This window comes from Cetorhinus maximus, chromosome 25 (assembly GCF_964194155.1).
Source record: "Cetorhinus maximus chromosome 25, sCetMax3.hap1.1, whole genome shotgun sequence".
NCBI lineage: Eukaryota > Metazoa > Chordata > Chondrichthyes > Lamniformes > Cetorhinidae > Cetorhinus > Cetorhinus maximus.
This window is the reverse complement of record NC_135903.1, coordinates 7,080,873-7,103,731: the sequence shown is the minus strand read 5'-3', so window position 1 is coordinate 7,103,731 and position 22,859 is coordinate 7,080,873. Positions and strand designations below refer to the sequence as shown.

The following is a 22,859-nucleotide window of genomic DNA, read 5'->3' as shown; positions in this document are numbered from 1 at the left end:
CTTAAGAATATACCTGTGATGACTGTCACTTTAAGACCAGTTCAATTGAGTAGGGGTCACATGATTTGTTCAACCAATGTGTGGCTAGAGCAGGGGGAATAAATTCTAAGGAGGGGTTCCTTAGGGAAAAGTGGCTGTATGAGGGGCTGGCTGGATATAAGCAGCCACGGAAACTCTTGTGTAAATAAAGTTCATTTTGTTTGGCTAAGAAGCCTCCCAGAGCGTATTTCTACAACACCTTAATTTTTTTAGTAAACCGCGCGCTGAGACGATTGTGTCCCTATGCAGGGTGTACTAGTTTGGAGTAAACCGAGGGTGGTTTGAATATGTGCCCCCAGAAGCAATCAACAGAGTCTGGCGGAGTCTAAAGGCTCCTCCCTCTCAGTAAGATCACCAGAGCTGCCTGGAAACTCTAGGTAGCAAATCTAAAAAAAGTTGAAGTTTTAAAAAAAATTCTTAAATGGACAACGGGGCTGAAGGGAGCAGAAGGAAAGCACTTCATGCAAATAAATTATTCTCCCAGACTTCCCCTCCAGTTTAAATGGTTTTCTAGTTTTGCTTAGCCGATGTGACCCAACTATTAGTTTGCAGAATAGGAAATCTCTCACAGTAGCCTAAACGCTTAATCATTTAAAGATGCCAATCATATTTGACTCACTAATTTCCTGCCTTGATCAGTCACCCGTGTCTGCCTGGCGTACACACTGAGATGAGCATGTGCCCCAGGTGCAATTATTTAAAAAGCTGGGTCAAGAAATAAAGAATGAATGTTATGTTTATAATCTGAAAGCTATGACTGTCACTGTTTCAAGCTTCATTTGACTTATCTTTAAGGTTATGTCATTGCATCTTGCCTTTGGGAGCTCTTGGCTATATTGTCAGTGACAGAAAAGCCTGTAATACTACCTCCTGGCTTTAAGTGGTGCTGTCTACTCAGCTACCCGACATTCTTCATCAGCAGAAAGGGAATTTGCCGCTGTTTCTTTCTTGTGTTCAAGTTAAGAGAATAAGTCACACTGTCAGTGACAGAGAGAATCCTGCACCACAGGTATGGGGCACAGCCACAGTCAGCTGCATTGTTCAATCCAACTCCACACTGAAAGTGAAGTCATTTCTCAATCCTTTAACCCGTAGTTGGCGCGATTGCGATATGTTTTCACATATTGAGGCTCCTAATTGAAGATTGACACAGTTTTACAAATCTGTGTAGCCAATTTGTAACATTATTTAAAACACATCAGTAGCGAGAAGTCTGGACACTGGATGGCAGCCTTGTGGAGAACAGTCAAACATGAAGATCATAAAATGGAACTACAGGCAAGCTCCAGAATTAAACTAGGTCATTTCAATAGCAATTGTATTATAGTGACTCGGAGAAACATTGTACATATATAATGACTGTGCAATCTAGGCTTAGAATCATGGGAGGCTGCCATTTGGCCCATCAGATCCGTGCCAGTTCTTTGAAGGAGCTATCCGATTAGCCCCACTTCCCCCACTCTTTTCCCATAACCCGGCAAAGTTTTCACTTTAAAGTATGTCATCCAATTTCCCTTTTGAAAGTTACCACCGAATCTGCTTCCACCAGCCTTTCAGGCAGCGAAATCCAGGTCGCAACCCACGGCAGAACAAGCAATTCTCATCTCCCCCCCCTGCCTCTTTTTCCAATTATCGAATGTGTCGTCTGGTTACCCGATCCTTCTGCCAGTGGGAAGAAGCTGCGATCTTATTTAGAGAAGCTGTTCAGCAGAGGCAAAGAGGCTAACACAAGATTAAAATGTAATATACTGTGGAAAACTGCAGCTTTTTCTTTCTTTTTTTAAGGACTCAAATCCACCTGATGCCGAATTAAGAGAGTTACTCACCCAGGCTGGAGCGGGTGCTGGAGCGCTCAATAATTGTGTGTTTACTGGGGTTGTTCAGCACTGAGCGCTTGGCAAGCGAGATGTCAGCAGTAACTCGTGTGATTGATATTCTGTCAACAGAAAGCAGGGTTACTTACAACCTTCCCACGAAGAGCTCTGGCACTGTCTGCATTTCCCTGTGAGGCTGCACCATACTATTGCACTGTTTTGCTGACCAATAAGAGTATGCATGTCTCAGGGGTTGTACCTTTGATGGATTGCTCTACATTCAAAATAGGATTAATGCTTTGTTCTCCTGCAAAAACAGGATTTGCCGCGTTTTCCCAAGTCACAACACCTGATTTTTATTTTTTGCATCTCTTCTGAAGGTGCTGATTCTCTTGGGCTACAATTTCAGCCACTCTCTGGTAAATCACCAACGTGGCCATTTTTCATGTGAGAGTCTAGATTGCCAAATGTCAGAGGGGCATTAACAATCAAGCCTGATTCTGCCTTGGGCTAACACACTGCCACATGTTTACTTTCCAAGAGGTGCCATTAGAGGTGATCAGGAGCAGGATCTTTCCTCTCCCTAACCTGGAGGGCACTGAGATTCACACCAATACCTTCAGCCCTCCCCCTTCTCCATAAGACCATAAGACATAGGAGCAGAAATTAGGCCAATCAGCCCATCGAGTCTGCCCCGCCATTCAATCATGGCTGATAAGTTTCTCAACCCCATTCTCCCGCCTTCTCCCTGTAACCTTTGATCCCCTTACCAATCAAGAACCTATCTATCTCGGTCTTAAATACACTCAATGACCTGGCCTCCACAGCCTTCTGTGGCAATGAATTCCATAGATTCACCACTCTCTGGCTAAAGAGGTTTCTCCTCATCTCTGTTCTAAAAGGTCTTCCCTTTACTCTGAGGCTGTGCCCTCGGATCCTAGTCTCTCCTACTAATGGAAACATCTTCCCCACGTCCACTCTATCCAGGCCTTTCAGTATTCTGTAAGTTTCAGTCAGATCCCCCTTCATCCTTCTAAACTCCATCGAGTATAGACCCAGGGTCCTCAAACGTTCCTCATATGTTAAGCCTTTCATTCCTGGGGTCCTTCTCGTGAACCTCCTCTGGACCCTCTCCAGGGCCAGAACATCCTTCCTGAGATACGGGGCCCAAAATTGCTCACAATATTCTAAATGTGGTCTGACCAGAGCCTTATAAAGCCTCAGCAGCACATGCCTGCTTTTATATTCTAGTCCTCTTGCAATAAATGCTAACATTGCATTTGCCTTCCTAACTACCAACTCAACCTGCAAGTTAACCTTAAGAGAATCCTGGACTAGGACTCCCAAGTCCCTTTGCACTCCAGATTTCTGAATTCTCTCCCCATTTAGAAAATAGTCTATGCCTCTATTCTTCCTACCAAAGTGCATGACCTCACACTTCCCCGCGTTGTATTCCATCTGCCACTTCTTTGCCCATTCTCCTAACCTCTCCCATGGAAAATGAACTAACACAGCATAATCCACGACTAAACTTTGAGGTCGTGCTGTCTGTTAGGCAGTTACACACCAGGCAGTAGCTCAGTAACTGAGCCACTGGGAGGGGGCTGTGCCCCACAATTTGTCTGGTGCATTTTACTACGAGCGTACAATTCAGAACTCATTCAGCTCAACGGGTGTTTATGGTCCACATGAGCCTCCCACCCCTCTTCATTTCACTCTATGAACATATCCTTCGATTCCTTTCTCCCTCATAAGATCATATGAAGTAAGGAGCAGGAATAGGCCATGCAGCCCCTCAATCCTGCCCTGCCCTTCAATAAAATCATGTCTATATCTAGCTTGCCATTAAATACATCCATTCTATTCACCTCAACTACTCCGTGTGGTAGCGAGTTCTACATTCTAATCATTCTCTGAGCAAGGGTTTTCTCTTAAATTCCCAACTGCATTTATCAGTGACTACCTTACACTTACTGTGTAGCTTCTATCTTAGACCTAGTTTAGGTCTTGATGCTACCCTATCAAACTCTTTCATTATCTTAACAGCCTTCATCACCTCACCCCTTCAGTCTTATTTTCTGGAGGAAAGACCTCCTCCCCACCCCGCAACCCCACCCCCCCACCCCGCAACCCCCAAGCCCATTCAAAGTACAGGTCACTCCTGGTTAGGGGGCCCCCCCCTCCACCAAGTTCAATTCCCAGGATCCCCCAGGGCTCCCATTCACAGAGTCCGAGTTTAACTCTTCACTGTCCTCTGGACTCTCACTGGGAGAATTTTGCTTTGACTCCCATTTGGTGGCGGCCAGGGGTGTTGAATTCAATTCATGTCTCACCCTAACCCCCTCCACCCCGCCTCCCATTCAGAGCAATCAAATGACGAATCCTCATCTTTTTGCATCTCCTGTTTACCTGTTTGTTTATTGCTATTGGTGCTGTTCCCATCAATTTCTCTTTCCTTCCCTCCCTGAATGCACTTCCACCTGCTAAGTGGGGTTTATGGTCACCAGTCGCAGCCTAGTATCCCATCCAGGTGATCATTATTCATGTATCAACTGTAAAAGGCTACTCCACCACATGGTGCATCACATCGCATCCCGTCCTCAGCTCATGTCTGGCGGTGGGAAGTGGGAGAGTCACTGGTATAGCAGCTAGGACATAGGAAAGCTAATCCCTGGGCACTGAGGCTGATTTGAATGCCCCTAGTTTCATCCCAGTTGAGCTGAACTGCTTCAGCGTAAGCAGCGCAAGGATTGAAACTGGGCAATAAGACTAAACCTTGTCATCCATCAGGGGAAAGTATGCACAAGGTGAACCAACATATTCCCACACACTATACATTATGTATATATTTTTTACTGTGAACCGTGAGGAGCAAAGGTTACCTTTTGTTACTCCTTACCTTCCATCAAATTTATGTTTCAAAAAGTCAAACAGAGCTTTCTGCATCATATCTGTCACCTACACAGAAACAGAAACAAGCGAAGAATATTTATGTTTTGCCACAATTGAAAGTAAGCTTCCTGTTTTAGCTGCTGCATGAACTTACTGAGCTAGCATTCCTCAGGTAGAGTTTCACGTGACTAGTTTGCATGTTAGGGATGCAGGCCCAGTGCTCAATGCAGTCGATTTGTGACTTACATGATTATCTGTGCACTAAAATTAAAGGCAGGAAACTCTCACTGGTCACGAGTTGGGGGCAAACGGCAGATAGAAAAACACAGAGAACCTTTCATGACTATGGACACCGCAAGCGATTATGTAATTTTGAAGTGTAGTCACCATTGGAATGTTGGAAATGCAGCAGCCAAATTGTACACAGGAAGATTTCACAAACAGCAGTGCAAAAATGACCAGTCAGTTTTAATGATGTTGATCAAGCAATAGGTATTGGTCAGGGCACTGGGTACAACTCCACTGCTTCAGAATCTATGAGATTCACCTGAGAGAACAGGCAACTCAGCTGAAAGACACCTCTTGACAATACAGCATTCTCTCAGCACTGCACTGGAATTGTCAGCCTGAACTTTGCACTCAGGTCTCAGGGGTCAGACATGAACCCACAACGTTCTGATTCCTGGGCAAGAACACTTTCCACTCTGCCACCGTGTGCCCTCACACTAAGTGGCTACACGCAGCTCTCTGCCGGAAGCAATCAGTCGGTAAATGTGACTGTATTTTTGTGAAGCAGGTCCCTGTGGGAGAGCAGCGACTTACCTCATAACCTTTCAGAGACGGACCCACTAGAATGATTGGTCTCATGGATGGCACGACATCATAGGGAGGTACATTCTCTTGCTGCCCAGGAGGAAACAGGAAGCCAGATAAAGCATTAGAATAAATAAGGGTCATATTATTCATAGAATCATACAGCACAGTTGGAGGCCATTTGGCCCATCTGTCTGTGCTGGCTCTCTGAATTAGTCACACTCTTTTGCTCTTATTCCATACATCTGCACTTATTTATTTGTTTTCAATTCAATTTCCTTTTCAAAGTTACTATTGGATCTTCATCCATGGCCCTTTCAGGCAGTGCGTTCCAGGTCACAGCAACTCGTTGAGCAATAAGTGTCTTCATCTTCCCCCTGGCTGTTTAGTCAACTATCTTAAATCGTTGCCTCTGGTTAACGGCCCTCCTGCCGCTGGAAACAGTCTCTCCCTATCTAACCCTACAAAACCCTTCATAATTTTAAGCACCTCTATTAAATCTTTCCTGGGCTTCCTTTGTTCTAAAGAGGACAATCTCCGCGTTCATACCTGGACCCGCAGGCATGGCGGCCTTACATTTCTAAGGGTAGAATTGACATGTTAAAGAGGCACTGTCTTCATCGCCAGCGAGCGAGAAGCCCCAGACAAGCAGTGCATCACTTTCGCTGAGCACAGGCAAAGCCATGACGAAGCATTCACACGGGAAGCGTTCCAGCCGGAGTGTCTGCCAAACGCAAAAAGGCAGTGCCGCTTTAAAATGCGTTGCTTATTTAAAAACTGTCTCACGTCTCAAGTACTGATGAATCGTGCTCATTAGAAAATTCAAACATCAGCAACATTTTTATAAATATTTCTGTAAAACAGTGTCCTATAAATTGTTTTGAACTGTGATTTCTACGGTTGAAACGTGTAAAGTTCTGACAGGGATGGACAGACTGGACGCAGGGATGATGTTTCCTCTGGCTGGGGGTGGGGGTGGGGTGTCTAGAACAAGGGGTCACAGTCTCAGGATACGGGGTAGACCATTTAGGGCTGAGATGAGGAGAAACTTCTTCACTCAAAGGGTGGTGAACCTGTGGAATTCTCTACCACAGAAGGCTGTGGAGGCCAAGTCACTGAATATATTCAAGAAGGAAATAGATAGATTTCTAGGCTAAAGGCATCAAGGGGTAAGGGGAAATTGCAGGAGTATGGTTTTGAGATAGAGGATCAGCCATGATCATATTGAATGGCAGAGCAGGCTCGAAGGGCTGAATGGCCTACTCCTGCTCCTATTTCCTATGTTCCCACTTGCTCAGGCACTGAATATTTGGCCTGAACAAGGTGCCAAATGTAGAAAACAATTGGCAGATTTGATTAAAAGCAAAATACTACGGATGCTGGAAATCTGAAACTGTCAGAACTTTATACGTTTCAACGTAGAAATCTGAAAAAAAAGAGTTAACATTTTGTGTTCATATGACTCTTATACAGACTTGAAACGTTAACTCTGTTTTTCTCTCCACAGATGTTGTTAGGCCTGCTGAGTTTTTCCAGCATTTGCTGTTTCTGTGTTGGTTTAATCTAGTCTGCCCTCTTAATTTCCCCAGTGGATATGGTTCACTGCATTTCACTTGAAAATAATTGATGATGGAAGTTATCTGGGCTGTGTGTGTGTGTGGGTGCACAGTGACCAAAACCAAACAAAGTTCCTTTCCTCAGGGCTCAATTTTCATGTAAGTGTCTCTTCATAATCCATTCTAACAAAGACCAGAATTTCCTATGGTATGTTAACCAGCATTCCACTAGAGGAAATTAAACCCCTCAAGATGGGAATTGCCTTGGCATGCAACCAGTCTTTAGAAATGTGTGTTCAGATTGGATTGGAGTTGACCCTGAGCTATTTGAAAATGGTGTTGACTAGTTGTAGCACTGATTGATTGGATGCCAATTTAAGGGCACACCATTCTGTCACATGGTAAAAGCACAGACTGATCTTTTCGTAGGAGCTGGGATCTTTTGACAGATTACACAGCTGGCAAGGAATCATCAAGCTGAATGTGATCCTATCCTCATTTAATTCTTGGCCAAACTTCCTCTCTTTAGATTATGAGCACCAACCAAATTATAGTGGGTCCACCGTGCTGACATCAGTTGATGCAGCAGAGATTGAACCAGAGACACTCCTGGTCTGTTTGACTCTGTTCCATGCTAGACATTGCTTTTGTCAACTGAGTCACCGGGGAGACCGAACTGGGTATGTGACAGGGGAGTTGGTGGCAAAGCTAAACTCACTGATGCCCACAGCACATTTCTAGTGAGTTATATTCTCTGGCGTTTAGCAGAATTGAGAGGCAATCTCGATGAAACATACAAGATTCTGAAGGGGCTTGATAGTGTAGTCGCTGAGAGATTTTTCCGAAATCTAGAACACGGGGGGCACAGTCTCAGGATAAGGGGCCGATCATTTAGGGCTGAGATGGGGAAAAGTTACTTCACTCAAAGGGTTGTGAGTCTTTGGAACTCTGAACTGCAAAGCATTGTGGATGCTCCATCGTTGAATACATTTAAGGGCGGGATAGACAGATTTTTGGACCCGCAGGGAATCAAGGGATATGGGGAGTGGGTGGGAAAGTGGAGTTGAAGCCCAAGATCAGCCATGATCGTACTGAATGGCGGAGCAGGCTCGATGGGCCATGTGGTCTTCTCCTGCTCCTATTTCTTATGTTCTTGTGTGTTCAACCACTGTAGTAAAAGTGAGCATGAGTTTGCACAAAGCTACTGAGAGTTCAGATATCAACTAAGGATGATGGCAAAGCTCTTTGACTCCTAGTATTTGTCTAGCACCTTCAACCTTTTACATTGTTGCATCTTGTTTAAAAGTTTATGAAGGACATTAGCAGCTCATGTGGCCATCCTCAAAGCTTTAGGTTGACAAATTGACAATACCCATCAAACTTGCATCTTCTGGCAGCCACTGACCCCACTGTGGTCTCTGCCCAATTCATTTAATCCCGTGAGGAAATGTTCTTCAGAAATTACGGATTGCCAAGGGCAATCAAGCTAAATTCAGCCTCACATCTCCACTATTCGACCCTGGCCTCCGCCTCTCATTCACCTCCGCAACCAACTCCCTTCCTGCACTTCACCCCTCCTGGCTCATAGGAACTAGGAATAGTGGTGTCTTTTTATTTTAGGCAGTGAGGAAGATAAATGTATGTTATATGTATTAGAAAACTACTGCTGTATAAGCATAAAGAAAGGCTTACTACAATTATATAGGGACTTGGTGAGACCAGACCTGGAGTACTATGGGGAGGATATTCTTGCTTTGGAGGGAGTGCAAGGAGGATTCACCAGACCAATTCCTGGGATGAGAGGATTGTCCTACGAGGAGAGATTGAGTAGACTAGACCTATATTCCCAAAAGTTTAGAAGAATGAGAGATGATCTCACTGAACTATATAAAACTCTCAAGGAGTTTGACAGGGTAGATGCTGGGCAGATGTTGCCCCTGATTGGGAGCCTAGAACTAGGGGTCACAGGCTCAGAATAAGAGGTTGGCTGTTTAGCACTGAGATGAGAGAAATTTCTTCACACAGAGGTTTATGAATCTTTGGAATCCTCTACCCCAGAGAGCTGTGAATGCTCAGTCATTGAGTAGATTCAAAACAGAGATTGAGAGGTTTTTAGATACCAACGGAATTAAGGAATATGGGGAAAATGAGGTAAGGTGTAATTGAGGTAGAATTACTGAATGGTGGAACAGGCTCAAAGGACCGAATTTCCTACACCAGCTTCCACTCCTTATGTGGTTATATTCATAACCTTATAAATCTGTTCTCGTTCCCTTTTAAATCCTTAACAAACACATTAATTGAAATAGCATTGACTGCTTATGCAGGGTTATGTCCAACTTCTATCTTCTAAACATTGGTGTCACATTTGATTTACGAATCTAAATTCTTTTACTACAATTCAGTGCTTACAGGCAAAGTAATATAGTCTCCTACCATATAAACATTTTAGCATTTTACAAATCAGTACCATTCCCTTTTTGACTCTGTCCACATTAAGCTGTCATGTGTAAGGCTTTACGAGCTCTAAAGTTTCTTCCTAGGGCTCAGACCCACTTCATTGGCTCCTGTGTTGAATTTCTCGCCAATGCACCAGTGAACATTTTGAAAGATGAGAGATTATGAACAATCCGATTGTTCAGATTGCTTTCAGCTGTTTTGTGATTTATGCTATTACCTGAAACTTCCAGTTGGCAATTAACTTGCCTATTGTTCCCTCTTTCTATTTCAAAATACTATTAAAATACTAGCACTGGATGTGAAGTTCCTGTTTGTAAATCTTCCTTCCTGTTGCCATGACTATTGGTCACATTTTTGTGGCCACGTTCCCCATTGTAAAATAATATGTCAACATTTATGGCATGCCAACTGTCACAATAGAGATACAGACTCTGGCCACTGGGTGGCTCGCTAGACCAAGATTCTGAAATCTCTCAACTCCATTCCCATCTTGTGTATAAAAACAATCTTATATTCATCAATGCCATGGAAAATCTACTTGTGTGTTTGTGTGTCACTATTGTGTGTGTATTATAATGTACGTTATGCACACACAATAGTGACTTCTTATTCTAACCTCACACGTCTTTAAATAAACAATTCTCACCATGCTGTGCAGTGCTCTTTGCGACAGAAGCAAATGCAAGTTATTCCTCTCTGACATAAGCAGATGAAGGTTATTAATCACATGACAGCTGAAGGATATAACAGTATACACATTTTAACAGTTGTTGTTTCTTCTGTATCTAAGACGTTTCAATTTTTAAGGTATGGCGTGTCACGTGGAACTGCAACTTCCCCAGTCTGACTCTACACTTAACATGAAATACAGAAATCATAAAACAGACTTACCGATTTCTGCTTCTGCTTTGCTGCTCATGTGCGCGTGGAAAGATAGCCCAAGGAAAAAAATAACAAGGCATGCATGTTATTGACAAGTCTCAGAGACATGTAAGCGGCAGACCGAGTGGGTCGTGTGCTAGTTCGTGCATCAGACAGCTGTGTGCACTGGCAAGGCGTTACCTTCTTAAAAAATGGGATTCGTTTTGCGTTGGATGGGGGAGTCGTTACACTGCTAACGCTTGTTTTAGGGGACCGATGATTCGTTTGGGAATCGCTCTCTTCTGCATCTAAGTCAATGGCATCTACATCAAAAGCTAAATTAGACAAGTCCGCATATCCTGGTAAAGGGGAAGAAGCACAGGGTTGAAATGTAACTAAGGCTGAGAAAGAAAGGAAATATAATCAACAGCATTGCCGAAACGAATTGGAAAAGCAGCCCAACACCAAAGCAGCAGTTGCATTGTACCGTTGCGACTGAACAGTCCAGACTTTATTTTTAATTTATATGTTTAAGAGAATTTTGCACTCAGCAATGCAACTTCTAAGCATGGCCAAGAATAGAATGCTTCTATTAACCTTCCAACTCAAGTTAGGTGCAGAATAAAGCTCCCTCTATTCTGCCCAACAATATTTTTTTTTTTCTGCCCAATTCTGCCCAACAATATACCTTAACCTCAGCCTCAGCATGGTAATTCTCTACTGCGCCACGTCAATGTTTCCATTATCTATACCAGCCATCTTCATAGCCTCTCAGGTTCAGCCTGGCAATTTATGTGCCAATCCATGTAAATTGGATCACTGGGCTCAGTACCACCAGGAGCTGGGTTACAACCTCCTCAATGTATTTTGCGCAGCATCTTTACTGATAGATGGGCTCATCATCAGGAGGTTGCTACATTCAAATTAGTCAAAAGTAACCTTTCATTTGGAGACAGAGAGAGAGACAGAGATAGAGAGAAAGAGAGAGAGATGGAGGAAGAGAGGGGCAGAGAGAGACAGAGGCAGGGAGAGACGGAGGCAGAGAGAGAGAGAGATGGAGGAAAAGAGAGACAGAAATAGAGGCAGAAGGAGACAGAGAGAGGCAGATGCAGAGAGAGAGAGACGGAGGAAGAGAGAGACAGACAGAGCACCACCTTTCTGAGTTAGAACATCTAAAGACTACGTTACCTAAAGGCCTGGTTTCCATACAGAGATGGGGAGAGAAGGGGAGTGGATCTTTGGATATCTCTACAGAATTCTGCTGTGCATGGCAAGCATCTCACTAGCAGGTTGACCCCTGCTGGAGAATGCAGGAGTTCAGATGCAAGGTGTGGACACGTTCAGACACAGGAGTGATGGCTTCCATGCTCGAATAGTCTGCAATCACTGGCTGCTTAGCATTACATGTGATGTAAAGCTATTTTGATGAAGTCACCAGAGAGATGCCGTGCTCATCGTTCATTCACTGAAGCTTTGCCACCTTTGCCCAAGTTCACATTCAGATAAGAACAGGACAGGGACATGATGGGGGAGGTTTTTTTTATTAAATTTATTCACAGGATGTGAGCATCACTGGCAAGGCCAGAATTTACTGCCCGTCCCCAATTGCCCTGGAGAAGTTGATAGTGAGCTGCTTTCTTGAGCCGCTGCAGTCTGTGTGGTGAAGGTGCTTCCACAATTATGTTAGGAAGGGAGTCCCAGGACTTTGACCCAGCGATTGTGAAGGGTGGCAATATATTCCCAAGTCAGGAGGGTGTTTGACTTGGAGGCGATGGTGTTCCGATGCACTTGCTGCCCTCGTCCTTCTAGGAGATGGAGGATTTTAGCCCCACCACCACCCCCAACCCCCAAATCCCCACCACCCAGTGGAGACCAGGCAGGGGACAATTAGAATGGAGCAGGGAGCAATCCACTGCTCCATGCCCCCATCCCCCAGCCAGCTGTGATCCTGCTGACTGCTATTCAAGCTCTGGCTACAACATTGGGATCTGACTGTGATCCTAAGCGCATTATCTTGGCAGAGAAGTCAGGATGGCAGCTTCACTAGGCCAAACCCCTCAGGAAGACGCTGAGAAAGGTAAGTTATTTGAAAGTTTTTTAGTTTCCTTTTGGGGAGCCCTCCAAGTCCCACCCAAGGAAGCATTTGGCCTCCCCCGCTCCCGATCCCCTCTTGATCACTAACCGTCGCACCATGGGCCATTCCTCTAGCCCCCGGCGGTGGATCTGATAATAACACCCGGGCAGCCCCTTCCTCAAGGCTTCCCAATTGTTCTGACCAGGAAGACATCCAGTTGCATGTTAGCGAGGCCTGGCCACGTTAACCAAGCTGGGCTTCACTGATACTGCTCCTAAATAGGCCGACTGCTCAGCCTCACCCCCCAGCAAGGAGTTAAAACCCAGGCCGAGGATTCTTACTCATAATTAAAACCAAAAACTGAGGTCAAGAAATGTTCAACAGACACACACTGGGAAAAAGAGGTGACGCCAGAGATTCTATCCATCTAAAATCTGAAGATAATAAAGCTGAATGTTTCTACTCTGCAATAGGTCATTGTGCCTGGGTCAGGATTATCTTGCTATTAGGAAATAGTCAAGGAAAGACATTTTTAATCTCTTACTCAGCTTTGCACTGATGCCCCTTTGCAGATGGCTCACCACCCATTCGTTCTCTTCGCACTCTATCATACTACTTTTGTCACCTTTGCTAACAGACATTGGATCTCAAACTTGACCACACCTGCTATAAATGCCATCCTGTGATTGGCTTCAAAGATACACAAGCAATATTTGTTACTGGTTAGAAGTTGACAGGATCACAATATGTCCCATTAGTAAGATTGATGAGTGTAGGTCATACTTGCTGATAATGCTTATTGTATTCTAGGCCATCCCACTTGTCAACCATATATTAGTTGTATTTAATTGTATGCAGGTGGTGGTGGGTATTAATTGGTGATTCACTTGAATCCTTGTAAACAGACGCAGACTGAAATTGTGGTTGTTGGGCTAGGAGGTGTATGCTTGTAATGTGTAGCTCTGTAAATGAATATAAAAGTGTGTAAAGATTGGCTCCAGTTCTATCCTTCACCAACTGACATTCTGGAATAAAACAGGACTGTCCCTGAGTGTTAAACTGCTTACTTTAAATGTCATTTTAACATGTTAATCATTTGTCCGCTAATATCACAAAATTTAATTTTGTGTTTGGTAGGTAGAGTCACTTCCTCCCACACCAGCACCCCCCACCCCACCCAAAATGGAATGCCCATTGGCCAGTCTTCCATCCACTAGGCAGTCATGGCAAGAAATGCCAATACTCACCAACCAGAAGTTTGGCCAATCTCATGCCAACTAGACTCAGTCTACCATTGGTGCTCCCAGACATTATTAATTCTCAAAGGATGTTGTCATCATTTTGAGGATCTTTCAGAAGACTGAAGGGCGACCTAATAAAATTCTTTAAAATTATGAAAGGTTTTGATAGAGTGGAGAATGTTTCCTCTTGTGGGTCAGAGCATAACTAGAGGCCATCAATATAAGGTAGTCACCAAGAAATCCAATAGGGAATTCAGGAGAAACTTCTTCACACAAAGAGTGGTGAGAATGTGGAACTTGCTACCACAGGGAGTGGTTGAAGTGAACAGTATAGATGCAATCAAGGGGAAACTAGACAAGTATATGAGAGAGAAGGGAATAAATGGTAATGATGGTAGATTTAAATGAGAAAAGGCTCCAGTAGAGCGTAAACACTGTCATGAACTGCTTGGGCTGAATGACCTGTTTCTGTGCTGTAAATCCTATGTAATCGTATGTCACGGAATCACAACTGTTACAACACAGAAGGTGGCCATTTGGCCCATCGTGCCTGCACCGAGGAAGCCCTGCCTTCGGGAGCTGACGGCCAATCAGATTGGCCAGCAGCTCCATCAGTCCCGGCAGTGCCAGGAGCACATTAGTGGCACTGCCAGGGCTGCAATGAGGAAGCAGAAGGCCCGTGGATCCTGAAGCCAGGTAACTCCGAGGTCTTGGGCAGGTTAGGGAGGGGGCGGGGCGTGGGGGATGATGTGTTTAATGCAGCAGGCGGGAAGGAAGAAAGGAGGGCTTCCATCTTAGGTTCTATCCGCCGATCCGCAAAGATCACACCCCCAAAGATAATATCCCCACCCTTCCTTCCCGCCCTTTGAAACTTCTTTTTAAATAAAAGGGCCCTGCCCTCTCCTGCCTGGCTGTCCACACCAAAACTGTTTTATGGCACAGGTATTGTATCATCGGGATCAATTGGCTTGTTAACAAGCCCAATTGCTCGTTGATTATTTATTTAAAAATGGAGACGAGGCTGCAGAACTTCGGTGCCCACACCACACCCCCCCCCAACCCCACCCTCCCATATTATGGGGGTTGAGCTAGGGGGTGGGTGGGAAGGCGGTGAGGTGGGCACCCACCCTATTTTATGTGCCCCCTCCCCAACCCATCAAAAGCACGCCTGGTGGGGGCAAGTAAAATGTAGCCATGTGTTTGCAGGATGTGCTAGAGAGAGGAGAGGGGGGGGTATTTTCTCTCTCTTTGGGGAGACAGGGTGGACAAGGCCAGGATTACACAGTAGAGACAGAAAGTGCCAGGAATGGACAACACTGTCTTCAGTCTCTGAAAAAGAGAAGGAACTTAACATTTTACATCACGACTCATTGAACAATGGCAAATCTCTACCCTAAAGATTCTTTTGTTTCTTCTTTTTGGATGCTGATTGACTCATTTTGCATTTCCAGCATTTTCCCTTTTCTGTTTCCAACTTATACAGTTTTTTAAAAAAATTAAATTTTACATCTCTGGAATAATAGAGACGTGCGGACGCTTGAATATTTTGTACTTTTCTTTGACTGCGGCTCAAGCTTTGCCTCAGGAATCTCAAAGGAATAGCCAAGGAACCAAGCAGCCCTGATGGTCTTTTGATTATTCGTTCACTCTCACATTGCCGTAAAGGAAGATGTTTGGCACTTACCGGTTGCAGGAGGTGTGGGTCTCCTGGTTCCTGTGACGTCTCCTAAGCTGGAACTGGAGTTTCCACCAGATTTACTAAAATAAAATTTAAAAGGGAAAATAAATCACAGAGCCACAGAAATGTTACGGCGCAAAAGGAGGCCATTCGGCCCATTGAGTCTGCACCGGCTCTCTGAGCATTTTAACTTAGCGCCAATCTCCTGCCTTTTCCCCGTAACCCTGCACATTGTTTCTATTTAAATAATCATCCAATGCCCCCTTGAATGACTCAGTCGACCCTACCTCCACCACACTTCCAGGCAGCGCATTCCAAACTACTCGCTGTGTGAAAAAGTGAGTATGAAAATCAGTAATATTAACAAATAAAGACACTAAGTTAGCGGCTAGTCCTATAAGTTCAACCCAGCTGACCTGAAGGTGTGGCCCAGTGCAACGTGAATCCCTACTCCAAGCGAAATTTTCAAATTAAGGTTCCAACGCAGTAAAATATCCAACTCAAGAGTTGCAGCCTAGCCAGAACTGGCTCTGATGGCTATTTATGGATAACTGTGAATATAGATAATAGGAAGGGTGTGTAATCAAGGCGTGGCCATACCTTGAAAGTCTTCCTTGCCTCATCTTTTGCTCCTGTTGTAGTCTAATATTCTCCAACTTTACGGGGCTTGGAATGAATCCAACCTCGCATCCTTCTTTCACCAGTCGCCCTATCCACCAGTCATTGTTATATTTCTGGAAAAAGATAAAGATAAACTTAAAACAATTGCTATCTTTTTTACCCAGTGAGAAATGAAGAAACAGCAAGTTAACGTGGTGAGCAACATACCAGCTTCCACAACACTGAGAGCACTGGATTAGTCACAAGATGGCCAATGTGTTTATCCTTCCACTTCTTATTGCTGTTTCTTATCCTTTAGATTACTTACTCATTAGTGTATTTTATTCCCCTTTAAGACTCACTTCCTCGAGCACTAAATGAGCGTGAGCAAAAAAAAAAATGAAGGCGACAATTAACCTCTCTGTCCGATTTGTTTCTTAGTCTGAATCGTGCGTTGGTTGCCCCTATCTTTCTGGATAAGGCCTTAAGCAGCTGGCAATGTACTGGAAAGAAGGGAGACTGGTTTAAGTCAACCGCCAGTGATTCAGCCATTGCTCCACTGTTACTGGGCTGTGTATTTGTACTGGTTTGTCCTGTTTCTATATCATTTCTAGCTGTTTACAGATGAGGCATTACAACAGTCACAGGCCATTTTCACTGTCGATAATTGGGTTCTTATTCTCTTTATATAATCCTGTTATCAATAAAAGAAATAGGAAAATAAAGCCATAAATTAGCTTTCATACAAGACAGATTTGGATCTGGACGGCCTTTGGCAGTCTGGACGTTCTTTTGGAATATCAACCTTCCCCTCTTCCCATTACTGTATCCAACTGTTTAAATAATTTCAGTGATCTGTCCTCGCCCACCATTCCTGGTAACACACTCCATCTGTGTAAAGAAAGACTTACTGACATCTGATTAATCTTGTTCTTCACAACCCTCTAAACCTGTTTCCTTTTGTCCAGCTGTTCCATCATATCTGAAAACATTTGTTCTGAGATTATTTCCTATATCATATTCATTAACTTACATATATACGTGTACGGATACAGTATGCACCCATTCATCAATGTATGCACAGACCGCAGAGATCCAATGCAAAGAGCTGAGCACTTACTTCCTTGATGTGTAGAAAATCTTTGGACTCGAAGGAAATGGCCATGCCTTGCACAGGGACCTCATCGTTCTGGGTGGGATTGTAGCCAACATTTGTTCGAACAGCAAATGCAACAGGCTTGGTCTAAAATAAAACAGAATCCAGTGAAGGATACTGTGGTGATGCTCTGTCATCTAGTCAATTAACACATGAAATTCCTTGCAAAGAGAATCAAAATTGAGGTCACAATAGCAGTTCACACATGAAAGTGATAGATTAGTGGTTCCCATCTGTGCTCACCCACAATGATGCATTCGCGATCTTAGTGCTATCGCTCTGGGTAACTTCCAGCTGAAGGCCAAGATGCAAAAAGGCAGCAAGTGTAGTACAGTAAGTCCCTGTTTTAAGTTGCCCCACTTTAAGTCATTCCACTTTAAAGTTGCGCATTTTTTTAGGGCTGATATTCCTGATTTGTGTTTTCAATTTTGATTTAATCTAGCTTTGTGTCGTCGCTGTGCTTCGTTTTGCATTGTTTTGCGTCGGTGACGTTGGGTCCCATGACCCGATCAGCGCCTTTCTGAAGGGAATGCGACCAGAGGCTTTGTTCCCACTCAAGGGAACTGTGATACTTTTTCAAAAAAACTCTGAACCCAAGTTCTCAACAAAGAATATCCAAACCAACAGATTTTTTTTTTTGCAGGGAAGAAGTTGAAGCCTCCTTCATTTCTGTGTAGAAAAGGCCTATTTCTTGACTCTGCAAGCTGATTGAAATTCTGGAGCCTCGGGTGTGCCTGTTGTGGAGCTTTACATCGTGTGAGGCAGAAAGGCCATTTTAAAGCCTGTAAGTGGGAAGAATTTGCTACTGTTCGCAGGTAAAATTGCTTTCCTTGTCTTGGGGCTTGTTTGGGTGAAAAATACAGGGTGCAGTACCTACCCTTCAGGAGGCTGACTCTGCAATTCTCTGATTAATTTTGGAGCCCCAAGTCCGGTCCTTGTTCAACTCTGCAGAGGAGGAGGGAGAGGCCATTTTAATGCCAGTGACAGAGCCCAGCATCGAGGCGCTAATCACTCAAAACCAGCTCCACTGAAACGCTTTAGGGATGTCCACAAAGCATCCCTGAAGAGTTCAAACGTTTCCACCGACTCGATGGTGACCGACCACAATGGGAGAAGGTTCATTCAGGAAGGCACTGAGTCTTCATCAGGAACGTGCGGAGGCAAAGTCAAGGGGGTGGAGGGAGTGCAAAGGCCTCCAAGCAATACCTGCCCCACATGTGGCAGAGTCTGCAGATCGTGCATTGGACTCATCAGCCATCCCAGAACCCATTGAACCGGAGTGGAAGTGAGTGATCCCCGAACCTGAGGGACTGCCTAAGAACGAGAAACTGGTGAATGTTATCTAATTTGAATTTATACAGTATTTCTTTTGTATTTAATAATTTATTTTATTTTGCAAGTTATTTCAGCTCGGAATGCACAGAACTGCACATGTACCGTACAGTGTTTGAACTTATATGATTTTTCCAGATGAAGGAACTTAACTCTGGTTTAAATATTGATTCCTATGGGAATCTATGATTCACTTAATGCCGCAATTTTCAGGGAACACAACTATGACTTAAGTGAGGCCGACTGTACCAAGTTATTGTATTTCTTTCCTGCACACACTAGCAATTGAGACCTTAGGTGGGAGAAAAAATGTCCTTGAATCCACTTGATCTGATATTACCTGAATACCAATCTTGTCACCTTCCCATTACACCACAAGCCATTGTCTAAAGGAGTCCAGTGTAATGGTTTGTTATTTCTTTCAACAAGGCTGCACCTGTCTCAAACTTTATTACAAAATGTTAGCTGACATCTCAGAATCCGCCAGGTTTTATATCAATCTCATCACTAGATGACTTATTCAGCTTTAGATATATCATATTCCGTATCCTTGACTCAACCATCCTGCCCGTCAAACTGTTCCAGCTGTCGTTGGTTCTTGTCTGAAAGAAATAATTCCCTTTTCCCACAACTTTCTTCTTGCTCTTGAACGTGAGCAATGCCACTGCTGGGGAATGAACTCTTCTCAGCAACAGGCACTCCATGGTCAGGTATAATTCAGCCAGGTGTAAAACACAGGTCCCTCCGCTCTACTGCAACCCACCAAGAATCAGAGGAGCAGCCTCATCCTTGGATCTCTGATTGTCATAGCCAATTAACATCCAATTAAGGGACCAATGAGATCCTCCATCATGTTTGGCTCAACAGTATGGAGACCACCATCTAGAAAATTTAACTGTTTTGTGAACAAAGTTTTAGCTCATTGAATAAAAGGGACAGTAGCAACATGGATATAAAATTTGTTTAATGACATGAAATAGCGTCGTGGTTAATGGGTATTTTTCTGGCTGGAGGAAGGTTTGTAGTGGATTCCCCCCAGGGTCAGTGTTGGGACCCTTGCTTGTCCTGATATATATTAATGACCTAGGCCTTGGTGTACAGGGCACAATTTCAAAACTTGCAGATGATACAAAACTTGGAAGGATGATGAATTGTGAACTGTGTGGAGCTTCTGAATCTCTTCAGAGCTCTGAAGAAGAGTCATATCAGACTCGAAATGTGCTTATGTCAGGTAGAAAATACAATGGAGAACCAGGAGGAATGGAGAAGGTTCAGAGGGGAGGTGAAAAAGCACATTGGAGAAGCAGAGAGGGATTATGAGAAAAGATTCCAGAAAACATAAAGGGGAATCTCAGAGTCTTCTACAGACATATAAATATTAAAAGGTGGTAAAAGGAGGAGTAGGGCCGATTAGGGACCTAAAGGGGGATTTACACATAGATGAAGGGGCCTTGGCTGAGGTATTAAATGAATACTTTGCATCCATCTTTACCAAGGAGGTAGGAGCTACTCAGGCCATGGTGACAGGCGAGGAAACTCTGTCACTAGAAAGGTTCAAAATTGATAAGGAGGAAGTGTTGAGTAGACTGTCGGTACTTAAAGTTGACAAGGCACAGGGACTGGATGAGATGCATCCAAGGATATTGAAGGAAGTGAGAGTAAAAATTGCAAGGGCACTGGCCCTAATCTTTCAGTCTTCCCTAGACTCAGGGGAGGGGCCAGAGGACTGGAGAATTGCAAACATTACGCCTTTGTTCAAAAAGGTTTATAAGGATAAGCCCAGCAATTATAGACCAGTCAGTTTAACTTCAGTGGTGGGCAAGATTCTAGAAACAATTATTTGGGATAGAATTAATAGTCACATGGGGAAGAATTTTCCCCCTGTCAGGGGGTAGTGCAGGAGCGGGCGCGCCCCATTTTACGTGGGCAGGCCAATTAAGGCCTGCCCAGCGTGAAGAAAGAGCGACCCATCTCCCTGAGGCTAAGTGCTGCCTCAGGGAGATCAGCGCCAAATTTAAAAATGATGAAGGGGCAAAAATAAAACTTCCTTGACATGTCCCCTCATGTGACACTGTCACATGAGTTGGGACATGTCCATCACTTTTAATCAAATATTTATTAAAATTTAAAAAACCCTCATGAAGCCTCATCCCGCCCGTGGATGAGGTTTCATGTTTTTTCAGAAGCCCGCCAGGGCTCCCGGCCTGCCCGCCAACCTTAAGGTTGGACGGGCAGGTCCATTAATGAGCTTAATTACTTTTAAAATGGCCTCAATTGGCCGTTGACAGGTCCACGTGCGCACAGCTGATTTGGCTGCGCCCCCGCTGACCTGAAAATTGAAATGACGCAGGGTGAGGTCGGGAGTTCCGCCCGTTGCCATCCTGAGTCATTTTATGCGTCGGTAAGCGGGCCCCGACCCCTGCTCACTGACCTAAATATCCTGGCTATGGAAAATATGGGTTGATAAGGAAGAGCCACCATGGATTTCTAAAGGGGAAATCGTGTTTAGCTAACTTGCTTGAGTTTTTTGAAGAGGTAACAGAAAAGGTCGATGGGGGTAATGCTGTTGATGTAGTGTACATGGACTTTCAAAAGGCATTTGATACAGTGCCACACAACAGACTTGTGAGAAAAGTTATTGTTCATGGATAAAAGGGACAGTAGCAACGTGGATACAAAATTGGCTGAAAAATAGGAAGCAGAGAGTAATGGTCAATGGATATTTTTTGGGCTGGAGGGAGGTTTGTAGTGGAGTTCCCCAGAGGTCGGTATTGGGACACTTGCTTTTTCTGATATATATTAATGATCTAGATCTTGGTGTGCAGGGAACAATTTCAAAGTTTGCGGATGATACGAAGCTTGGGAGTGTTGTAAACTGCGAGGAGGATGGTCTAGAACTTCAAGAGGACATAGACAAGTTGGTGGGGTGGGCAGATAGGTGGCAGATGATGTTCATTGTGGAGAAGCATGAGCTGATGCATTTTGATAGGAAGAACATGGACAGACAATATAAATAAGGGATGAAGTTTTGAAGGGGGTGCAGGAGCAGAAAGACCCGGGTGTATATGTGTATAGATCATTGAAGGTGGCAGGACAGATGGAGAGAGCAGTAATAAAGCATATAGTATCCTGAGCTTTATTAATAGTGGCATAGAGTACAAGAGCAGGGAGGTTATGTTGAATTTATATAAGACACTCGTTAGACCGCAGCTAGAATATTGTGCACAGTTCTGGGCAACATATTATAAGAAGGATGTGAACACATTGGAGACAGTGCAGAAGAGGTTTACAAGAATGATTCCAGGGATGAGAAACTTCAGTTACGAAGATAGATTGGAGAGGTTGGGACTGTTCTCCTTGGAGAGAAGAAGACTAAGAGGAGATTTGGTAGAGAAGTTCAAAATCATGAGGGGGCTGGACAGGGTAACTAAGGAGAAGCTGCTCCTGTTCATAAAAGGATCAAGAATGAGAGGGCACAGATTTAAAGTGATTTGCAAAAGAAGCAAATGTGACATGAGGAAAAACTTTTTCACACGAGTTGTTTGGGTCTGGAATGCACTGCCTGTAAGTGTGGTGGAGGTAGGTTCAATCAAGGCATTCACGAGGGCATTAGATGATTAGTCGAATAGAAACCATGTGCTAAGGAACGGAGAAAAGGCAGGGCAATGGCACTAGGTCATAATGCTTATTTGGAGGGCTGGTGCTGTGCTGTTAAAATTCTGTGATTCTGTGAACTCTAAAATGGGTGCAGGAGCAGGGGGACCTGGTGCATATGTGCATAAGTCATTGAAGGTGGCTGGATAAGTTGAGAGAGTATTTAATAAAGTACACAGTGCCCTGGGCTTTATTAATAGAGACATAGAGTACAAGAACAATGTGGTTATGTTAAACTTGTATAAAGCACTGGTTTGGCCTCAACTGGAGTATATTGTCAAGCTCTGGGAGACACACTTAAGGAGAGATGTGAAGGCATTAAAGAGGATACAGAAAAAAATCACGAGAATGGCTCCAGGGATGAGGAATTTCAGTAACGAAGATAAATTGGAGAAGTTGGGACCATCTTCCTTGGAAAAAAGGGTGAGAGGAGACTCGATAGAAGCATTCAAAATCATGCAGGGTCTGGACAGAGTAGATAGGGAGAAACTGTTCAACTGATAAATTAAGGACAGTTTTGTGGTGTAGGTGCATGCTAATAAGGAAAATGATTGAGATAGCCCAAAAATCAATTCACTTAGAATCCTTAACAGCCAGCAGTCAGTCTTGGGCCCAATTTTAACACTGTATAAGCTAAAGGACTTTCAATGCGTTAAAATCATGACCAAGATGTTCATCCCATTAGTCTG

General features: G+C 44.0%; 1 protein-coding gene across 1 annotated transcript in view; it reads right to left on the bottom strand.

Moving 5' to 3' along the window:
- Positions 1–22,859, bottom strand: part of cacnb1 (calcium channel, voltage-dependent, beta 1 subunit) — a 250,177-nt gene that overhangs the window by 30,269 nt on the left and 197,049 nt on the right. The window contains exons 4-10 of the mRNA XM_078529351.1: positions 17,149–17,271; positions 16,029–16,162; positions 15,435–15,508; positions 10,466–10,485; positions 5,568–5,648; positions 4,753–4,811; positions 1,866–1,975 (exon numbers count right to left, since the gene is read on the bottom strand). Coding sequence (XP_078385477.1) covers positions 1,866–1,975; positions 4,753–4,811; positions 5,568–5,648; positions 10,466–10,485; positions 15,435–15,508; positions 16,029–16,162; positions 17,149–17,271 — 601 coding nt within the window. The remainder of the gene's footprint in view (positions 1–1,865; positions 1,976–4,752; positions 4,812–5,567; positions 5,649–10,465; positions 10,486–15,434; positions 15,509–16,028; positions 16,163–17,148; positions 17,272–22,859) is intronic.